The sequence below is a fragment of the Cornus florida genome, unplaced genomic scaffold (genome assembly GCF_030987335.1).
Source record: "Cornus florida cultivar Cherokee Brave unplaced genomic scaffold, ASM3098733v1 CherokeeBrave_3.0.0_Hap2_Chr11, whole genome shotgun sequence".
Classification (NCBI taxonomy): Eukaryota; Viridiplantae; Streptophyta; class Magnoliopsida; order Cornales; family Cornaceae; genus Cornus; species Cornus florida.
The window spans coordinates 120183884-120204992 of NW_026775581.1; the positions used below are offsets into that span (position 1 = coordinate 120183884).

Consider the following 21109-nt stretch of genomic DNA (forward strand, 5'->3'; position numbering starts at 1 on the left):
TGTACAAAGATGGTCTATACAAAGTATTGACAAATCTCTAATTTACCCTAATAAAAAATATTATTTTATTTTGACAGACAAAATACAGCTCATTAACTACTTTTGGTTCAATTTGAAATTTAAAGTCTTCACATTGTTTGAGTGCATTTGAGAATATGTAAACAAATTGGTTGATTCTCGAATTATTTAAAAAAAATTTCCCCTTAAAGTGTTTATGATGACGTGGCAACACCAAAACGGTGATGTAGTGAAATAAACACGTTCCGTTGTGTTGTGTCGGAATATTTGATTAAGACTTTGACTGCATCCTAGTTGGCATATGTGGACCCCGCTGTCCTGTCTTTGACTAAAACGGTGTAAGTGCGCGACCTTTATTACAGTGTGCTTGCACTCAGCCCGGGCAGCGGGCACCTCCTTCGGGCACCTTAAACACTGCACGCAGAGAGAGAAACAAGAGAGAGAAAGAGAGACAACAACAGGATAATCGAAACGCTGCACACACAGAGAGTGTTGTGAGAGTGTTCAGAGAGAGAGAGTGGGCATAAAAAAAGTCGAAGAGAAAAAAAACGAAGCAAAACTCGAATATGGTGTCGAATCTATTGATAATCTTTCCCTTTTTGTGATAGGATGAGATCGGCGCTCGATTTGTATTCGTTTGATGCAATCTTTGCTGAAAATGGTATAGATTTTGGCCACATTCGCTTTGGACTGTGGTTTTGGGAGGGTTTAGGGTTTATGTGATGTGAGTTTGGATCGGTGGAGGAGATTGATGAAGAAGTAGATGAAAGGTAGAGAGAGAAAACAAAGTAGTGATGGAGCGAGAGATCGCTGTTTCGGTTCTGATATGGTTGGTCATGGTGGTTCATCCTCTCTCAATGATTTCTGCTAATACAGAAGGTGTGTACTGATTTGTGTTTGTTTGTGCCCCTTTTTATTGTATTGATTTGTTGAAATGTGTATATATTTGAAATTTGTAGGTTATATATATTTAACGTGAATAAAACTATGATGTCTAAGTGTTTGTTTTGTTTTCAGATTATAGTATTTTCCTTTCCAAAATTCATCGTGTAGTTAATTTCTTATAATAGTGTACTGAGTGAAAGGGATATGGCAGTTCTATTCATTGTTGTAGAAGTACTACTATATCGTTTTATGGTTGAAAAAAATTATAATAAATGGATTGATATAGAATTGGGCGGTTTCTATTATTTAATGCCTTCAGCCTTTTCTGTTCTTTCAAACCTCATTAATTTATCGAGGGAAAATAAATTACTTGGAAAAACATGATTAGTTGGCTTGTGGGGTAGCTAGCTTCCCAAAATGTTGAAGGAACTTTCACCTAATGTGGAAAGATTATAAAATAAGAGGGCAAATTGGGGATCAGTAGTCTATGTGTTAGTGTATTTCAATCGAATTCCATATTTGAGCTATGAGGTGCCTGCATGTGTGACCAATGTTACACGGACTTGGGAATGTTAGTCGGCTGCATGTGTGTCCTGGTGAAATGTGCCATATGACCTCCAAACTTCAAATGTTAGTGCAAGAGGGCATGTTGGGTTATAAAATAAGAGGGCAAATTGGAGTTCAGTCGTCTGTGTGTTAGTGTATTTCAATCTAATTACATATTTTGAGCTATGAGGTGCCTGTATGGGTTATGATTTCTCTCATTTTAGACCGTCTCTGAGGAAAACTGTGTCTTTTGAACCTATTACACTCAACATGGGCACTTTTAAAATACACTTGGTAGACAAGAATTAGCTGAGAAGGCTTGGTGGGCACCTTTTGAAAAACAATGAATTTGTTCTCCCCTTTTTCTGATGATTTGCTTGTTGGGTACATTTCCGATTTGAGACTCGTTGGGGCGCTTAATCATAACCCATTGCCATAACCCTGTCAGTTGTGTCCAGCTAAGGCAGTTCAGCTATTTCAAAGTACATGCATGCTCGCTTGGCATAGAGGGTTACATGATACTTACTCTGTTAGAAATTTTAATTTAGTTTTCCCAAAGATCTCGAAAATCTTTTGTCCAGTTGTCCTGGTCTAATAAAAACTTTCAGGAGCTAGTCATATTTTAATATTACCACAACCCATATTTAAATATATAAATATATAATTTTCCCTTTTTATGTACTATATCTACGTGTCTATGTTGAATGACACTGTTGGTTCTCCCTTCTTCTATTATCTTTATCTTCGTGCTATAAAATTTTGCCATGCCAAATGCTTGAGATTTTTTGTTTTTCATTAAAAAATTTCTCGAGTTTATATTATCTTTGTTTCGATCATCAGCTGATGCTTGCCTTTGTAAACAGGTGACGCTTTGCATAGCCTACGAACCAACTTACAAGATCCTTACAATGTTCTGCAGAGTTGGGATCCTACCCTTGTAAACCCTTGTACATGGTTTCATGTTACATGTAACAATGAAAATAGTGTTATAAGAGTGTATGTAACTTCATCCATTGATGGCTTTTGTGATATATGTGCACTTGTTGTCCTCTTCCATGAAGTCTTGAAAAGTTCTTTTGCTTTCTAACTTTTGCATTATTTGAATTCTTTATGCCTTCTCTCAGTGATCTTGGAAATGCAGCATTATCTGGTCAATTGGTCCCTCAGCTTGGCCAGCTTAAAAATTTACAGTACCTGTAAGTCATGATTAAATACAATGAAGTGTGGTTGCTCTGATCTTCTTTCCTTTTCCATCGCTGAAGGCTTCACCTTTCCCCCATTTTCAATTAGGCATGATATACTTAAACATGCACATTAGATTGTTACTTTCAAGATGGTTAGTATCTAAACCATGTTAAATTAGATGTCCTAAAATTAATAAAGTGAAGTAAAATTTAGCCCAAGACATCTGGTAGTGTCTTGATTTGTATTTTGGAAAGATTGGAACCGAAAATATTTTGAGATTTGATCTATCATTTTGTTAACTCAAAGAAAAGAGAAATATGTTTAAGACATTAGTGCCATCTTGTTGTTTGCCTTAGTTAAAAGATTGGAACAAAGTTATACTAGACTACCTTACATCTTGGCCATTTTGGAAGCACAAAGTCTAGGCATTGAGCACATACAAGTGTTTTAGATGATTTTTACCACTTGTTAGAGCAGAACTGAAGCACACATTCCTTGATTCTAGACTTCCGCTAATTATGGAAATTCAGAAATAAGTCATGCAACACATAAATGTTGATTTTTTTTAATTTATTAAGCCACTCTGTGCTTGGGATAGATTATCAAATAGATCAGGAAAGAGAAACACATTTCAGTGTCTTTTTATTCTCAATTCTTCCAAGAATGTGAAAATCATTGTAGACTTAGTCTTATATTTTGAGTGTTGAAATATTGGAAGAGTGAACATAAAAACATAGAAATGTGAAAGTCAGAATACAGTCATGGGACCGCAAAACTTCACTTTGAGTGGTTTTTTTTACAACATAAATGTAAGTGTTCTCACCCATTGAATTATTTTTAAAGTATTCTCAAACCCGATTATAAAAAAAATAAATTGTAAGCATGCTTTACAAAATAGGTAAAACGAGCCCCAGGAGCACTTTTAGTGTTACTTAGATTTTTCTTTTATTATTATTATTATTATTGTTATTGTTATTGTTTTTTTTTTTTACCATGTCATATTCACACAACTGTTTTTGACCCTAATGCGACTTGAACCTGTGACGTTCAACTGTAGAAGGTAGAGGAGATACCACTAGGCTACAACCCTTGGTGGTACTAGGAATAATTTTAATTTGTGACTTAGATGCTTCTACAACTTTATAAGTGGGAAATTGCTAGGTCAACTTTTGGACCTGTGAATGACTAAAGGCCATATCCTAGGATATGGTGAAGTGCACTCTGGAAAACCTTCGTTTAACATGCCAACTGTTCAAATAGGCACTAAAAGTTGGCAGTGAAAGTTTGATTATAGACAGTCAAGTGCTGCGCTAATTGTTAGTCTTTATGCCATTTCAAAGGGAATGACATGACAAGTTTGAAACTATGCTTGCTTTTTTTTTTTTTTTAACTTTCTGAATACCATTCCAAAAAGGAGGGTAAGACCAATTCAAGAGAGCTTCCAATTTAAATTGTTTTCAAATAGGCGGCCAAACCCCATTTTCAAAATGTCAGACTAGTCAACTAAGGTAGAAATCTTCTGGTTCTGATCGTGAGATTCAAAGTATCAAGTGTGATGTTTTAATGGGAAAAGGGCAAAATGGGGTGTCTAGATTCCTCCCCGCCAGCGTATTGCCTTGCTTGAAACCTATTTAATATTATATAATCTAGGTTAAAGAGGAAGCATATAGTTTTTATGTAATCCTTGGAATAATTGAATAACCTTCTTTTTTTTTTCCCCTCTTTTTTAAATAGAGTTTCTATAAACCTAGCTCATGTTATTAATCCAACTCTTGCATTGAAGAACCAAGCAAGACAAGTAGGAGGCTTATGGTTCTTTTGAGTAAATGGCATGGTTTACACATCTTAAGCCTTAAAACTATTGCCTTGAGGCAAAAGACCCATCATGTCAGGCCTAAATCACCTAGTTTGTATTTATTGAGAGAAATGAAGAAAACTGCATTAAAAACAACAGATAATACAACTAGGGTGCACCATTCTTCTTACATTTTCCACCATGAAGAGGTAAGTGGCTTGCTTGGGAATGTCTTGGTACCATATACAGTAACTTACATCCATTATCCTGCCATGATTTGCTGAAAAATATGCTTATGCCTAACATCTCTAGCCTTGTGCATTTTAGATGAGTTTATTATTGTTCATCTTTCATCCCAGAACATGAAATGTTGACATTGTTAAATATATGGTATGCTTTTCACTTTCTCTCTCTCTTGACAACAATAAGAATCCAGCTCCATTCCTGACCCCTTTCTTTTAAATGTCATGCTAGCAATTTGCTACAATGTTACGATGGTTATGGCTGTTATCATTTGCTCTTGAATTTTTAAAATCCATAATTACATCTTCACGTGCTATTATTATTATTATTATTATTATTTAGTACATTCAATTTCTTATGCATTTTGTTCTTTTCTTATTGTGTATTTCATTATATTTTTTTACTAAAAATGTTAAAATTAATTTCTATGTGACAGGGAGCTTTATAGTAACAACATAAGTGGAATCATTCCTAGTGATCTAGGGAATCTGACTAACTTGGTGAGCTTGGATCTGTACATGAACGGTTTCACTGGTCCCATACCAGACACATTGGGCAAGCTGACAAAACTGCGGTTCCTGTATGGAAACCCATCCTTATCATTTTTATTTTATTTTTACTTTTTTGTTCTTTCTGGTTTGATATTTTACTTTATCTTTGTCGGAAGGTTATTTGCTTATCATGAAATAGGTAATTTGTTTTGGCTATGTCATGCATTATGTGTTTAGATGTAGCATTTTGAAAATTTTAATCTTGTTTTTTTGACGTATTTATCATCATTTGAAGTGTATGCGAATGTAATGTTTTCTTCTTTTGGCATGGCTGCATAAGGATAGCCGGCTTAACAACAACAGCCTCTCCGGTCCAATTCCTCTGTCCTTGACTAATATTAGTGCACTTCAAGTCTTGTAAGTGCCTAGATAATATCATTTCTTGCAGATTTTTTTTGTGGTTCTCCTTTTCCCTTCACAGGTTTTACACCCATTTGCAACTTTTTTGATGCAATGATGTGACTTAAATCATTTGCATTGTGGAACCCAGGGATTTATCAAACAATCGCTTATCGGGACCTGTTCCAGACAATGGCTCGTTTTCATTATTCACTCCCATCAGGTTTCTTGCCTTTGAATGTTGTTTGCTGTAGCAGTCTTGAATGACTCGTAACAAAATGCTATGCTAATATTTTATTTACATTATGCAGTTTTGCTAACAACTTAAATCTATGTGGACCGGTGACTGGGAGACCCTGTCCTGGATCTCCACCATTTGCTCCACCTCCTCCATTTGTCCCACCAGCAACAATTTCTTCTCCAGGTGCTGTTATTATAGTTATTGTTGTGCTCCTTTTGGTATGAGGGTTAAAGAAGTGGAAGAAAAAGGAAGGTGGGAAGGAAGGGACCTTTCTTTTATTGTTTGGTTAAGAAAGAATGAAAGGAGGAAGGAAGAGAAGGAAAGGGTATATCATGGTTTTAACCATTACACACTTATATAAGGAAAGGGTGTCTTTTGAAGGGTAAAACCATCAAAAGTAGGGAGAGCCTTCCCCTCCTTTCCCCCACTTTTTGGAGGAAGGAATATGGTGGGCCAGGAGGGAAAAACCTCGCATCCTCTCTTCCTTTCCTTTCCCCCCTTTTCTTTTTCCAAACAATGACAATCCTTCCCTTCTTCTTTTCCTGCACCCTTTTTTCTTCCTTACACTCTTCCCTCCTACCCAAAAGACTATTAATTTTACTGTAGTTGATGTTATGTTTGTCCAGATTTACCCAGATAAATTTCTGATTACTTTCCTTCCTTGTCATTCCTTACTGATAAAAGCATTGTGTACTGCTACTCTCTTCAAGCAGCATATGACTAAAACATGCATGTGCATTTAAGAATGTTGTTACCAATTTTGCCCCTACATTCGTTGAGGTTGCAAAATTTTCCCATTTTGATATCTGTGTTGCACTGTTTCTGTTACTAGCTTTGTACCATTCAAGGTACACCCACAAGTCAAGAACAGTGGCACTTTCTGGTTCAACCGTGTTTCTATAAGAGCAGTAATTGAATAATTTTTTCTATTGGAGTGTAAAACAATTTCTTAAAATGCTCAATATGCTCGAACCATTACAGAGACAGTTTCTTGTTGATATATATACGATACTGAATGTTTCAATTTTTATCTGCAAATGAGTGTTGAACTATTTTATCTGTTCTAAATGTAATTGCAGGAGGAAATAGTGCCACTGGAGCAATTGCTGGAGGAGTAGCTGCTGGTGCTGCCTTACTGTTTGCTGCCCCAGCAATTGGTTTTGCGTGGTGGCGCCGGAGGAAACCACAAGAACTTTTCTTTGATGTACCTGGTTTGTGCTTTAAGGCTTCTACTTAAAAATGATTCAATTGAACATTTCGATATAAAATGTATTACTACTTTTTTACATCTTGTATCTCTCCTCAGCCGAAGAGGATCCAGAAGTCCACTTGGGGCAGCTCAAAAGGTTTTCTTTGCGAGAACTACAAGTTGCAACTGATAGTTTTAGCAACAAAAACATACTTGGAAGAGGTGGATTTGGTAAGGTGTACAAGGGACGTCTAGCTGACGGTTCACTGGTTGCAGTGAAAAGGCTCAAAGAAGAACGCACCCCAGGTGGAGAGTTACAGTTTCAAACAGAAGTAGAAATGATTAGTATGGCTGTGCATCGAAATCTTTTGCGACTACGCGGTTTTTGCATGACACCAACTGAGCGGCTACTTGTTTATCCATATATGGCCAATGGAAGTGTTGCTTCGTGCTTAAGAGGTATTGCTTGTTGCTTTTGATGAAGCTCCTCCTAAGTTTAATATTACAGAAATTGTTTACAAAATAGCTCAAGATCATACACATAATTCTAACTGGGGACACATACTAACTATTCTTGGAGCTTAAGAGGTATTGCTTGTTGCTTTTGATGAAGCTCCTCCTAAGTTTAATATTACAGAAATTGTTTACAAAATAGCTCAAGATCATACACATAATTCTAATTGGGGACACATACTAACTATTCTTGGAGCATTTAAAAAGCAATTTAAGAGGCATTGCTTGTTGCCTTTTACCATGCTTCTGAGCTAAATTTGATACTACAGAAATACTTCAAATTATATCTATGATTCTAATTGGGGACACACAATGCCTATTTTTGAACCATTTGGAAAAAAAATTCTTCTTCTTCCTACAAAATGAATATTCATTGTCCTGAAAATTGTGTAGTACTTCAATTATGTATTATGCACTGTTTTAATCCATACTCGGATTAGTCTTGATGCATGGAGTTTCTTATATTATTTATCTGGGGTTAACTAGACTCACCTCTAACGGGTTGGATGCAGTGGAGCTTTAATAATATCTAAATTGTTTCATGTGCTCTTTACTCTCTATCCTCTATTGATTGATTCAGCTGTTGTATTTTTGGTTGAGTATATTAATTTCCAATATCTAACTCTGATATGCGCAACTAATGACATGCGCCTGATGTCACATATTCATTTTGATAAATTCTTGTAGAGCGCCCACCTTCAGAACCACCACTTGATTGGCCAACTAGGAAGAGAATTGCATTGGGATCTGCTAGAGGGCTCTCTTATTTGCATGATCATTGTGACCCAAAGATTATTCATCGTGATGTAAAGGCCGCAAATATTTTGTTGGATGAAGAGTTTGAGGCTGTGGTAGGTGACTTTGGGTTGGCTAAACTAATGGACTACAAGGATACCCATGTTACAACTGCTGTACGTGGCACCATTGGGCACATAGCCCCTGAGTATCTCTCTACAGGGAAGTCATCAGAGAAGACTGATGTTTTTGGTTATGGGATTATGCTTTTAGAGCTAATAACTGGACAGAGGGCATTTGATCTTGCTCGGCTTGCAAATGACGACGATGTTATGCTGCTAGATTGGGTATGAATTCATTATTTTCCTGTCTTATTCATGTCTAAGAAGCTGCTTAGATTTACATCACGAAGCAACATAATCTTTGGAAGCTATGAAATCATAGCCTGTTTTGTACAGTAGTATTCTCTCCTTTTTCTAGGTTTACAGAAATTCTGGGGTACCTTGCAATATCTTATATATGTTGGATTGCATATTACCTTATGGTAGATGTTTTTAGCAGCAAGCATTTGGGGCTCATTGCTCGTATTCATGTTTAGCTAGTTTGCAAATTGAAAAAGTCCATCAGTTCTGTCGGAACATATCTGCTCTAATACTATTTATTTGACTAATGTCTTTGCAATATCTGCTCTAATAGTATTTATTTGACCAATGGCTTCGCAATATGCCAGGTTAAAAGCCTTCTGAAAGAGAAGAAGTTGGACATGCTAGTTGATCCTGATCTGCAGACCAATTATGTGGAAGCTGAAGTAGAGCAGCTGATACAAGTGGCACTACTCTGCACACAAGGCTATCCAATGGAACGGCCTAAGATGTCGGAGGTTGTCAGAATGTTGGAAGGTGATGGTTTGGCAGAAAGATGGGAGGAATGGCAGAAGGTGGATGTCCCAAATGATATTGAACTCGCCCCACATCGGAATTCTGAATGGATTCTCGACTCCACTGAAAATCTTCATGCTGTCGAATTGTCTGGTCCAAGATGACCTAAAGAATAAGCAAAGAATGAAATTATTTTCCTTTACTTCTTTTTTTTTTTCCTCCCTTTTTCTTGTTTTATTACCTTTTTTTACCCCCCTTTTGTTAGCCCATCATGTATTTTATAGCATTCGTCACAATATGTGCATATGAATTGTAGTCCAGATTAAGCACTGTAGCATTCTTGATGATGCTGTAATTTTCAAAAGTTTGTGCAGTGTGCCATGGGCATCAAGAGACTCAAACATGGAAAAGTTTGTGTCTAACACACCCCTTTAATCTGTAACCTTAACTTTGATGTTTTATGGTATGTGTGAGATATGACTAATGTATTTGTATTTTACAGAAAATTCTCAAGTTCTCTTTAACCTCTTTGTTACTGTATCATTTAGACCATTTTCCTCCTGACCTCATTGTTATCAGAATGTTCTTGTGCTGCAATATGTTAAATGCTGGACTGATGTATCTTTTCTGGTAAAGAAAATGGAAACCATTTTGATATGGTATCAATCTGGAAACAGATAGGTGAATGGTACTGCTTTGAACATGTTACCTGTGTTTTCACATGAAATGAATACAAGTAGAGAGCACATGGATATAGCATGTGACTATTGGAGTATGGGTGTATATGTGTGCTTGCAAGTTCTGTCTCACTTTTTAAATCTAATATTGTGGTGTCAGATAAGGTAAAAAAGAAAGAGAAAAAAATTATGTATGTGACATAAAAATAAATCATAGTCCAAAAAATATGTATTTGACTATATTGACTGATTGAAGTAGATCAAAATCTGTTGCAAAGTTGTAGTAAGCTTGGGGAAGTCGGTAATTTTCAAATTGATAAAGCAGGCTCGTGGAATCATTGATACTGACAAGCACTACCGAGTGTAACTATGTCGAATTAAAAAAAAAAAAAAAAAGATGAACATGGAAATAGTACTCACATATATGAAGAACCTTTATTCAAGTTTGACCTCGTAATGTTTATGATATGCCACAAAAGATATAAATTTTTTTGCACCAAATGCATCCCACTTAGAAAGCACCAAATGCATCCCACTTAGAAAGCACATATCATTGTCAATTTTTTTATATGGTATGTGCGCCTTTCTTCATCATTTTGGAATTGAAACACATTTAATTACTTTCTTTTTAAGCAGAACAACTGGCATGTTCAGTGTGCCTGAAGTACATGATTAATGAAAAGGGTTTTTTTGCCTTTTTCCAACCCTAAAACAAACACTCCTATATTTTACTTCCATGGAGTTTCGAATACTCAATCCTTTTTTTTTTGGAGACCTTGCTCACCCAATATATTCTCCTTCAAGGAGGGAAAGCTCATAGCCTATTATTGGTAAGTAGCATAACATATTATTAAGATGGATGGATAAAAATAATATAATCAGAAATCCCATCATAGCATTCAAGCCAATTATATATATAGGCAAGATTGCTTGAATAACTAATTGTTCCATTCCAAGTGAGACATCAACATACAATCACGGAGAAAATATATATATATATTTCAAAATTAAGATCTCCAGTTACTGTTATATATATAATATGTAGGTATGCTTAGATATATAGTAAAAGGTCAAAAAAAAAAAAAAAAAAAAAAAAAAAAAAAAAAAAAAAAAAAAAATCAACAAAATTAAAATGACATGAAATTAAAATCTTAATTGTCGATCTACCACTCAACTCCATGATGAAGATGAGTTGCAATTAGTACCAGTCATGCACCAAATTCTCTCCATGGCCAATGACCCTTCCACCATCTCCAAAGCTCTTTGGAGTACTCATCACTTGTGCTCCAACTGAATTGTACCCACGGTTGATACTCTGATTAAAATCTGGCCTAGTCAACATAGAAGAACTTGTGACTTTGCCAATTTCATCATTAACACCATTGTTAATAACAATATTGGTGCTATAAATTGTACCGCTGTTTGTAGGTGAAAGCTCTTCTTGTCTAGCCATGGAGTTCTTCTCTCCCTCACTCTCCCTGTACTTGTTGAGGTACACCTTCAAGTGTCCAACATAATTCTCGAACCCAAGTGTTGTCATAGCCCACAGGAGGTCATCACCGTTCACCGTCTTCCTCTTTTCTCTCTGACACTTATCGGAAGCTTCTCCAGTGACGAAGCTTATGAACTCGGACGCGCATTCTTGGACGGTTTCTTTGGCTTCTTTCGATATTTTTGCGTTGGGCGGGAGGGATTTTTTCATGATCCGGCTCACGTTGGCGATGGGGAGGAGACGTTCTTGGTCTTTGGAGGAGCTGCCGTCGGAGAAGTTCCCGGAGGAGGGGCTTCCAAACGGGCTGGTTCGGGCTCTTTTTCCTGTCATGGGGAATGGAAGGGTAGTTGTAGGGGAGAGAGGAATAGGAGTGGAAAGAAATGTGAGGAGTTACTTTGGAGAGGTGTGTTTGTGGAATGTAAATGAGATAGAGAATTGGGGTTTTTAAGCCGATGGAAGAGGAAAAAAAGAAGGGATATAAAAAGGGTGGGAAGGCGGTTTGATGTGGACAGAAAAAGAAAGAAAATAACACTTGCTTAATATGACAATTATTGCAATTTTTTAAAAACATTAGTTTAATTTGAAAGTGTGGAAGGTAGGGGTTAATTTTCAGAGTAACTGTATAATCGTACAGTTTTATAAATGGAACTAATTTTATATAAATAGGAACTAATATTACTGTAATGAATAACATCATAATAACTTTACTTCTAACTCATACATATCAATTCAATAATTTTAACTATCCAAGTCCAAATCATTACCCTAAGTTTTTAACCGCATTGACTCGAATACTACAAAGTACAAATATTATGGCTAGAACTTCTATATATCCAATACACTTCTTATCTTTTCACATAAATGTGTTGGGTAATTAATTATTTTACAAAGTTAAGTTGTTCACTTAGTCAACTTTAGTAATATGACTCTTTTTAAAAAATTGTTGACCATATTTGGATCCGACGATCATTCGCATATGTCTTAGTTCGGCATGTTTGGCCTATATATGCATTACTTGTTGAGGAGGCCCGAGATGACATGGGCCGGATATGACTTGCAAACGCGACATTCAGTCCGTACAGATGGGTCAAGCCCATAGAAAGACACTGCCATATGGGCCGAACGCGCATAAGCCTATCAAAGGTGACCAGGACTCATGGAGGAACGGGCCTAGATCCAGCAGTCCATCAACATTTGTAAATATCTATAAATAGGAGAAGTAATGGAAAGAAAGGGAGGATATTTTTGGTTGAAATACAGGAATTCTAGAGAGAGAAAGAGGGAAGGAATTTCTTGTATCTTCAATTGGCGCCGTCTGTGGGAAGGCATGGAAGATTGGTTGATCAATGAGTAATATCGCGTGGATTCAGACCAATTCGGGTGATCGAGACTCGATCTTTGGGAGTTGGATCCAGATCTGAGCGATTGTGACCTACTCTGGAGGAATTTTAGTTCCTGAAGCTTTGGCAGGAGTGGCTTCAGATCTACGCAACAACGAGTTGTTCGATTGTGGCAGGATCTGACGGATTTAGAATTCGGACAACTCAGATCTCGTCAACCGTGAGCATAATTCGGAGAATTCGAAACCAGATCTAAAAAATTCCCACTCACGAAGCTCGGATCTACTCGCGAACTTGAGATTAATGCCTTTACTCCGTTCAGGAATAATGATAGGTGAAAGCTCCAATCCGATGGAGGCTGTCCAGCAAACAAAGCTTGAGGAGTTGATGAACTTGATCGAGGCTCTCAAAAAAGAGAATGCAGAATTGAAAGCTGGAATGCAACATCAGCAAATGCCCGCGGTTTCGCGTCCACCTCCGACCGGAGAAGGAGGTGTTCAATCTAATATTGCGCATCAAGGCGAGCAAGACGAGAACAGTCAGTCAGCTCTCCACCGTGATTTGCCGCCAAATGCTCGTCGAGTTGAGGATCACGAAGGATCGATTTACGTTGATCCGCGACATGAGCAGATCAGACAGAATGAAGCCATGACCTTAGATCCGCATCGGGAAAGGTTCAACCGAGAGGAGGTGATAGAGATTGATCGCCGCCAAGTTGCGTCGCCTTGGCAAAGAGAGCTCATAGAGGAACGGTCGTTCGATCCGTCCTACCGGCCCTCCATGGCTACAATCACTCATTGCGGTTCGGAGAGCAGAACCGTAGCACACAGAGCTACCACTGGGCGCCAAAGAGAGAATGAAGCGCTTCGATCCGCAGCTCGAACGGTTGATTCACCATTCACTGACGAGATCCTGAATGCCCCTCATCCAAGGAAGTTTGCTATGCCAGTATTTATTCTGTTTGACGGAACAACCGATCCGATCGATCATGTGTACCATATCCAGTTGAAGATGGCCCTGAATACGGAAAACGATGCTTTAATGTGCAAATGTTTCCCTACAAGCCTAGCTGGACCGGCGCTCAGCTGGTTCAAGAACTTACCTAAGAGCTCCATTGGTAGCTTCCGAGATCTGTGCGATCGGTTCATAAGTCAGTACTATGGGAACAAGCGTCCGCCAAAGGACATCTCAAGCCTATTCACAATGAGACAGCACAAAGATGAACGTCTCCAGGCTTTTCTCACCAGGTTTAATTCACTAAGAGTATGGTGATCGAATGCCACCCTTCTACAGCGGTTCAAGCCTTCAAGTTAGCCATGACACGTGGCACTCCGTTCCATACCAGTCTGGTAGTGAACACGCCGACGACTATGGATGAACTCAATGAAAGAGCCGACGGCTTTGTGCGCCTAGAAGAAGAGGAGGCAGCCAATGCTCGGACAGCGTCGCTCGTGTCGACCGAGGAGAAGTCCAAGGCAAAGATCAGGCAGAAGCAGGCTCAGCCGCAGCGTCAGACCTCCTGGAAGGCAGAAAAGAGGTCCAGGGAGGAAGAGCTGATCACTCCGCTGAAGGTCACTCTGGCGAGGCTATATCAGGAGAACAAAGATAAGTTTCATCCACCACTGCCAATTAGGCAACCCCTCGAACAGAGGGATCAGACTAAACATTGTGCTTTCCATTCCGATTTCGGTCATCAGACTAATGAATGCAGGAATTTGAGAAGGCAAGTGGAGATGTTGATAGCTAGAGGGGAGTTCGCGAGTTATGTTCAAGGCTCGGCGACAGAGCAGAATCGACCGATGGAACAAGTAAAAAGGAGTCATAAACAAAGCTCCCACAATTCACAACCAGTCCGTATAATCAATGCTATCCACGGTCGACCCGAGCCCAGCGAAGATTCAGATGAGCTGCTCCGAGCGCGCCTACGGCAGGCGCAGATGAAGAAAAGGGTCAGCAGTGTGAATACTCTACACCAGCAGATCACATCGATACAGATAAAGTTCGACAGGATAGACCTGCAGCGTGTTCAAATCCCCCATGAAGACCCGTTGGTAGTCAGTTTGACAGTGGCGGACTGCTTGGTGCGCAGAGTTCTGATCGATCCCGGGAGCAGTGCGAATGTCATGCCGAGGGACACATTTGATCGGCTCGAGATTAAACCAGAGAGGCTCAAGCCCACTGGAAATCCCTTGTTAGGATTCTATGGCAAGAGGGTGGAGCCCGTTGGAATGGTGGAAGTAGAAGTTCAAGCTGCAGAACGAACTCTCATGGAAACTTTTGTGGTTGTAGAGATTCACCCCTCGTACAATCTCCTGATGGGAAGAGGATGGATTCACAGAGTCCAAGGAGTACCCTCAACTTTGCATCAGGTTATGAGGTGCCTCGGACCCGATGGAAATAAGGTAATAGACATTCGTGGGGATCAGGTTGCAGCCAAAGAGTGCTATTCCGTCACACTAAAGTATGCTGGGAAAGGGAAGGCGCCCATCCAACCGGCAAGCCCCAGATAGCAATTACAGGAACCTCCGCCCAAGCAGAACAGGGTGGAGGGGTCAGTTGACTTGACCGAAGAGCCCCTTCTGGATGTGCAGATCGATCAGTCCAGGCCAGAATGAACTACCAGAGTAGGAATAAGACTGACCAGGGAAGAGCGGCAAGAGCTAGCTGACTTCTTGTCTCACAATGCCGATGTATTTGCATGGAGTCACCTAGACATGCCTGGAATTAATCCCTCTGTATCCTGTCATTCTTTGAATGTCAATCCCAATTTCAAACCAGTAAAACAGAAGCAACGAAGATTTGCTCCAGAACGCAACCAAATCATAGCCGAGGAAGTTGATAGGCTGCTTGATGCGGGATTTATCAGAGAAGTACACTACCCTGATTGGTTGTCCAACGTCGTTGTCGTGCAGAAGAAGAATGGGAAATGGCGAGTATACATTGATTTCACCAATTTGAACAAAGCCTGTCCGAAGGATAGCTTCCCGCTACCAAAGATTGATCAAATGGTGGATGCTACCACCGGGTATGAACGCTTAACCTTTCTGGACGCTTATTCAGGTTATAATCAGATCCCTATGGACCCGGCAGATGAAGAAAAAACTTCTTTTGTAACCGAGCGAGGGACATACTGCTACAAAGTTATGCCTTTCGGACTAAAGAACGCGGGAGCAACTTATCAAAGACTTGTTAGCAAAATTTTCAAGGATCAAATAGGAAAGATTGTGGAAACCTATATTGATGATATGGTGGTAAAGAGTAGGAAGAAGAATGATCATCTGAAACATTTGCAAGATATATTTGATGTGCTGAGGCGATATGGGATGAGGCTCAATCCAACCAAATGCTCGTTCAGTGTGAGTTCCGGTCAGTTTTTGGGACACGTGGTCAACCGCAGAGGCATCGAAATTAGCCCCGCTCAAGCAGAGGCTTTGATTAAGAATGTCGAACCAAAGACGATCAGAGAGGTGCAAGCCCTCACAGGACGAATAGCTGCATTAAGTCGATTCATTTCAAAATTGTCAGACCGCTGCAAGCCGTTCTTTGACAAGATTCGGAGTCATGGAAGACAGGTCTGGGGAGATGAGCAACGACAAGCATTGACCCATCTGAAGGAATATATGCAGAACCCACCAGTCCTGTCAGCCCCGGATCCAGAAGAAAAGTTATTTTTGTATCTTGGAGTATCTAGTGTTGCGACAAGTGCCGTTCTGATTCGTTGCAAGGAAGGCGTGCAACACCCGGTATTTTATGTCAGTAAAACAATGACCGAGGCAGAACGAAAATACTCGAAGGCCGAACGGGTGATACTTGCACTGGTAAACGCAAAAAGAAAGTTGAGGCATTATTTCGAATCCTACCCTATAGCTGTTCTAACAACTTTTCCAATCAGAGTGCTTATGCACAAACCAGAACTCTCGGGCAGAATGACAAAGTGGGCCATAGAGTTAAGTTCATTTGACATAACATATGAGCCGAGAACAGTTGTCAAAGGACAAGCGGTAGCCGATTTCCTGCTAGAATGTGACTCTGAAGATACGGAAGAAGACCTCAGGTGCGGCTCTTGGAAACTTTATGTGGATGGCTCCTCTAACCAGATGGGGGCTGGAATTGGGGTTAAGCTGCAAACCCCAGAGGGTACTTCTTTGAGTCAAGCACTCAGACTTGAGTTCCGAGCCACCAATAATGAAGCAGAATACGAGGCGTTGCTGAATGGGTTAAAGTTGGCCAGAGTGCTACAGGTCAGAAGTTTGACTGTTTATAGTGACTCATAGTTGATTGTTCGGCAGGTAAATGGTGAGTACGCGACCAAGGATGACATGATGGAGGCATATCGTTCTGCCGTTCTGCATAAAGCCAAGGACTTTGCAAAGATTGAATTCATACAGTTACCGAGGGAACAGAATGCAGATGCGGACCGGTTAGCATGTAGTGCTTCGAGTTCCGGTGAAACATTGGCGAGGGTGATTCCAGTAGGAATATTGACCCAGCCATCTATTTTCGAAGAACCTTTGGACTCTGACCCTTGGCAAGTCAACGTCATACCGTATGAACCGAGTTGGATTGACCCCATCATTACTTATATTCGAGATGGCGTTTTGCCTATGCAAAGGGATGAAGCTAGGAAACTCAAAAAGAATGCCGCAAAATACGCCATCGTGCATAACCAGCTGTACAGAAGATCCTACTCTGGCCCATACTTGAAGTGTGTCACCCCCGCAGAGTCGCAGCAGGTATTGCGAGCTATTCATGAAGGTGTGTGTGGCAATCATTCTGGGGGCAGATCGTTAGCGCATAAAGCAATGACACAAGGGTATTTCTGGCCGAACATGTCAAGAGATGCGGAGGAGTTCTCTCGAAGGTGTGATAAATGCCAACGATATGGACCATTGATCCACCAACCACCTGAGGAATTGCACGTAATGGCCTCGCCATGGCCTTTCGCGCAATGGGAGATGGATGTGGTCGGTCCTCTGCCAACGGCAAGAGCTCAGAACAAGTATGTGTTACTGGCCACGGATTACTTCACTAAGTGGGTGGAAGCAGAACCATATCCTAGCGTGACTCAGACTCATGTGAGACGATTTATTTGGAACAATATTATCTGCCGTTTCGGCGTTCCAAGATCAATAGTCATGGATAATGGCACGAACCTCGACAGCAAGCAAGTAAGAGAGCTGCTGGAGGAGTATGGAATTAACCAGAAGTTGGCTGCAGTAAGTCATCCTCAGGCCAATGGACAAGCAGAAATTACAAACAGAACCATTTTCGCCTGCATTAAGAAGAAGCTGGAGGACCATAAAGGGAAGTGGTTGGATGAGCTCCCGAACGTCCTATGGGCTTACAGAACCACCCCAAGGCGGCCGACTGGGGAGAGCCCGTTTGCAATGGCATATGGTACCGAGGCGGTTATACCGGTTGAGCACTTGGTCCCAACTATCAGAAGCTTAGCATGGAGTCGAGATCAGAACGACAAGATGTTAAGATTGAACCTCGATATGATAGACGAAAGGAGGGATGCTGCAGCAATAAGGTTAGCATCATACCAGCAAGTATTGGCGAATAGTCACAACAAAAGAGTGAAACACAGAGATTTTGCCCCTGGCGATCTGGTTCTGAAAAGAAAGGTGGGGATAGTCAAAAAAATGATGCCACCCTGGGAAGGCCCATACAGAATTGCAGAAGTCATAGGCAAGGGAGCATATACGTTAGAAACCATGGCGGGAAGGTTGGTCAGCAAGCCCTGGAATGCCACGTCTCTGAAGAGGTACTACCAATAAAAGCTAAGTTTCGGCTTTATTGGGTGTTGTTTGTTGTCAATTAAGTACGTATGAATGTACAAATTCCCAAAATTTATAAAAATAACTTTCCTCTTCAATGGGTTGCTAAAAATAAAAAAAAAAATGAAAAGCCAAGTGCCAAGTGGCATTATAGCTGAGCGCCAGGCACTTAAGCAAGATAAGTGGCAGCTGGCACCATAAGCCGAAAGCCAGACACTTGCTAAAAAATGAAAAGCCAAGTGGCAAGTGGCATTCTAGCCGAGCGCCAGGCACTTAAGTAAGATAAGTGGCAGCTGGCACCATAAGCCGAACGCCAGGCACTTGCTAAAAAATGAAAAGCCAAGTGGCAAGTGGCATTCTAGCCGAGCGCCAGGCACTTAAGCAAGATAAGTGGCAGCTGGCACCATAAGCCGAACGCCAGACACTTGCTAAAAAATGAAAAGCCAAGTGGCAAGTGGCATTCTAGCCGAGCGCCAGGCACTTAAGCAAGATAAGTGGCAGCTGACACCATAAGCCGAACGCCAGACACTTGCTAAAAAAATGAAAAAAGCCAAGTGGCAAGTGGCATTCTAGCCGAGCGCCAGGCACTTGAGCAAGATAAGTGGCAGCTGGCACCGCAAGCCGAACGCCAAACACTTGCCATAAACAAGCACACGACAAAGTTAATATAAAAGAAAAGAAAGAAAAGGTATATATATATTGAAAATGGGTTTGAACAGAGCGCAACACAAAGGAAAAAGAGAAAAAAGAGTTCTGTCATCTCATTCATAATAAGCATTGGATTTACAAAAAATGAAATATTCAAGTCACATTGTTACAAAAAGTATGGAATCGAAGAGTCCGGAGGAGTCCTAGCTAGCTGCCTCAGTACCGACAGCCTCCTGGTTGTGCCGACCCGCCTCCTTGGTCCCATCAGCCATCTCACCCTCACGAGGTGGGGAATCAAGATGAATAACAGAGTCATTCTGCTGGGGGCCAACGTCAGCAGTGGCTATGGGAGGTACCACAGTTGACGATTGAGGAGCGGTTAGAGGCAGAGCGGTAAGAGGAGCTGTAGTGATCCTAGAGGAAGCAATGTCCTGGCACTCATCAAATATGTGCTCCGCTTCGGTGGGTTCTGGGTCAACATAGACCCCCAGAGGGTCAATCCCTAAATCCTTATCGACCTCATATGGAGTTGAGCTGGTCTGTCCCTCATCCGGAACTCGGTTGGAGAAACCTTCTCGGAATCCTTGAGCATATCTAAGAGCGCCGACCCTTGAGAACCGAGCATGAAGAGCCAACATCCCACCGTTCACTCTGCTGATGGTATCAATCAGAGTAGTACGCTCGTCCAGAGCTCTCTTCTCAAAAGCCATCTAAGCAGACTGTTCATCAGCCAGAAGGCGCTGGAGCTCTGCCTTTTCGTCTCTGATTGAATCACGCTCAGTCTGCCAGACGCTCTTTTCAAGCTGGAGGGCATCCTTCTCATCCTGAAGAGAGTCGTTCTCCTTCTTCAAGACATCTCTTTCTTGTTCGGTTTTTTCAAGCCGAGCCAATACCTCGGTATTCTTGCTGGCGAGAAGGTCGTTTTCCTTATTGGCCACCTCCAGGCTATCAGAAAACTTACGAGCCCTGGCGTTCCTCATTTCAACCTGCTTCTGCATAGCTATCATTCCGAACAAAGTCTGCATAGATATACATTAATAATGGTTAAACCGATAGTCTGGTCGGACGAAGGCAAGACCAAATAATATGAGAGGATTTATGAGTTGGAAAATAAAAGTCACCTCCATGGCAAATTGGGGAAAGCGGCTGAACACATCCTTCTGGGATAGACCTTTTGTCGCCTCAAGGTCTTTCGGAGTCCACATGCTCCTATAATACGCTATGGCGGTCTGGCCATCCTTTAGCATGGTCTCGTTCGGCTTCACGAACGCCCCATCTGTTCGGGTGTACCGAGGAGCCCATGGTGGTAAAGTGGGAAGAGAAGGGGAGCCTGAAGCAGAAGCAGAGGCACCAGCTGCAATAGACCCGGAGGGGGCAGGAGCTCTGATCGGGCGATGCAAGAGAGCACCCGGCCTAGAGACCCGGGTCCTTCTTATGAGAGGTTCCTCTTCCGGGTCGACTCTACTGTCAGGATGAGGCCTTTTGCCTCGTTCTTTGTCCCGAGCGCCCCCAGCGGCGGCAGGGGCTGTAGTGATTTGTGGAGACGCGCTCGGGTTGGTAGCAGGGGTGCTGACAACAGAGTCAATAGCCACCGTGCTCGGGATGGTGCCAGAAATGGTGGCTGAGGAAGAGGCTGATGCAGGAGAGGAGGTTGCCCCAGCAGCAGAAGTGGCTGGGGGAGTATTTTTCTTCCTGCCAAAGGAGGGAATCTGAAGCCTGCTCATGGTATAGCCGAGGGATGAGAGCACTAGGAGGTTGTCTGAAGTGAGGAGGTCTGAGCAGGAAGGAATATCGTTCAAAACGTATTTCTTCAAGTAATTACTCATATCCCTGCAAACACTGTAGCTCAAGTCATCACAAGGTATTCCTAAGGAGCGGCATAAGAAAGTACAAAAGCGAGGAACACATGTTTCGCAGGGGCAATCGTTTTTGTGAGATTTGAATTTCTTATATGAGGAAACAGAACAGACGCCAAAGGCGCTCGGGATTGGGTAATCCTCTGCAGCCGGCGAAAACCAAGCCCCACTAATACCCACGATGTTATCCCTCCAACC

The 21109-nt window shown here is 41.2% G+C and overlaps 2 protein-coding genes across 2 annotated transcripts; one reads left to right on the forward strand and one right to left on the reverse strand.

Annotated features, from left to right (window-relative positions):
* The first annotated feature begins 403 nt into the window (after positions 1-403).
* Positions 404-9626, forward strand: LOC132283025 (somatic embryogenesis receptor kinase 2-like). Its single transcript, XM_059784892.1, has 11 exons — positions 404-897; positions 2313-2445; positions 2574-2645; positions 5109-5252; positions 5509-5580; positions 5714-5785; positions 5874-5986; positions 6883-7014; positions 7110-7451; positions 8193-8587; positions 8971-9626. Exons 1-11 carry the CDS (start codon positions 813-815, stop codon positions 9280-9282), a joined length of 1872 nt encoding a protein of 623 aa, XP_059640875.1. The 5' UTR covers positions 404-812; the 3' UTR covers positions 9283-9626.
* Positions 9627-10590: 964 nt separating this feature from the next.
* Positions 10591-11758, reverse strand: LOC132283026 (nuclear transcription factor Y subunit B-3-like). The gene has a single exon (XM_059784893.1). The coding sequence runs from the start codon at positions 11615-11617 to the stop codon at positions 10994-10996; it is 624 nt and encodes a 207-aa protein (XP_059640876.1). The 5' UTR covers positions 11618-11758; the 3' UTR covers positions 10591-10993.
* Positions 11759-21109: the final 9351 nt, after the last annotated feature.

What these genes read in the sequence shown, in the direction of transcription:
- LOC132283025 (XM_059784892.1), top strand. Translation starts at nt 813, where the DNA reads ATGGAGCGAGAGATCGCTGTTTCGGTTCTGATATGGTTGGTCATGGTG. An exon ending in TCATTATTCACTCCCATCAG is followed by an intron (nt 5,786 to 5,873) that starts GTTTCTTGCCTT and finishes TACATTATGCAG; the next exon opens with TTTTGCTAACAACTTAAATC. An exon ending in TGTTGCTTCGTGCTTAAGAG is followed by an intron (nt 7,452 to 8,192) that starts GTATTGCTTGTT and finishes AAATTCTTGTAG; the next exon opens with AGCGCCCACCTTCAGAACCA.
- LOC132283026 (XM_059784893.1), bottom strand. Translation starts at nt 11,617, where the DNA reads ATGACAGGAAAAAGAGCCCGAACCAGCCCGTTTGGAAGCCCCTCCTCC.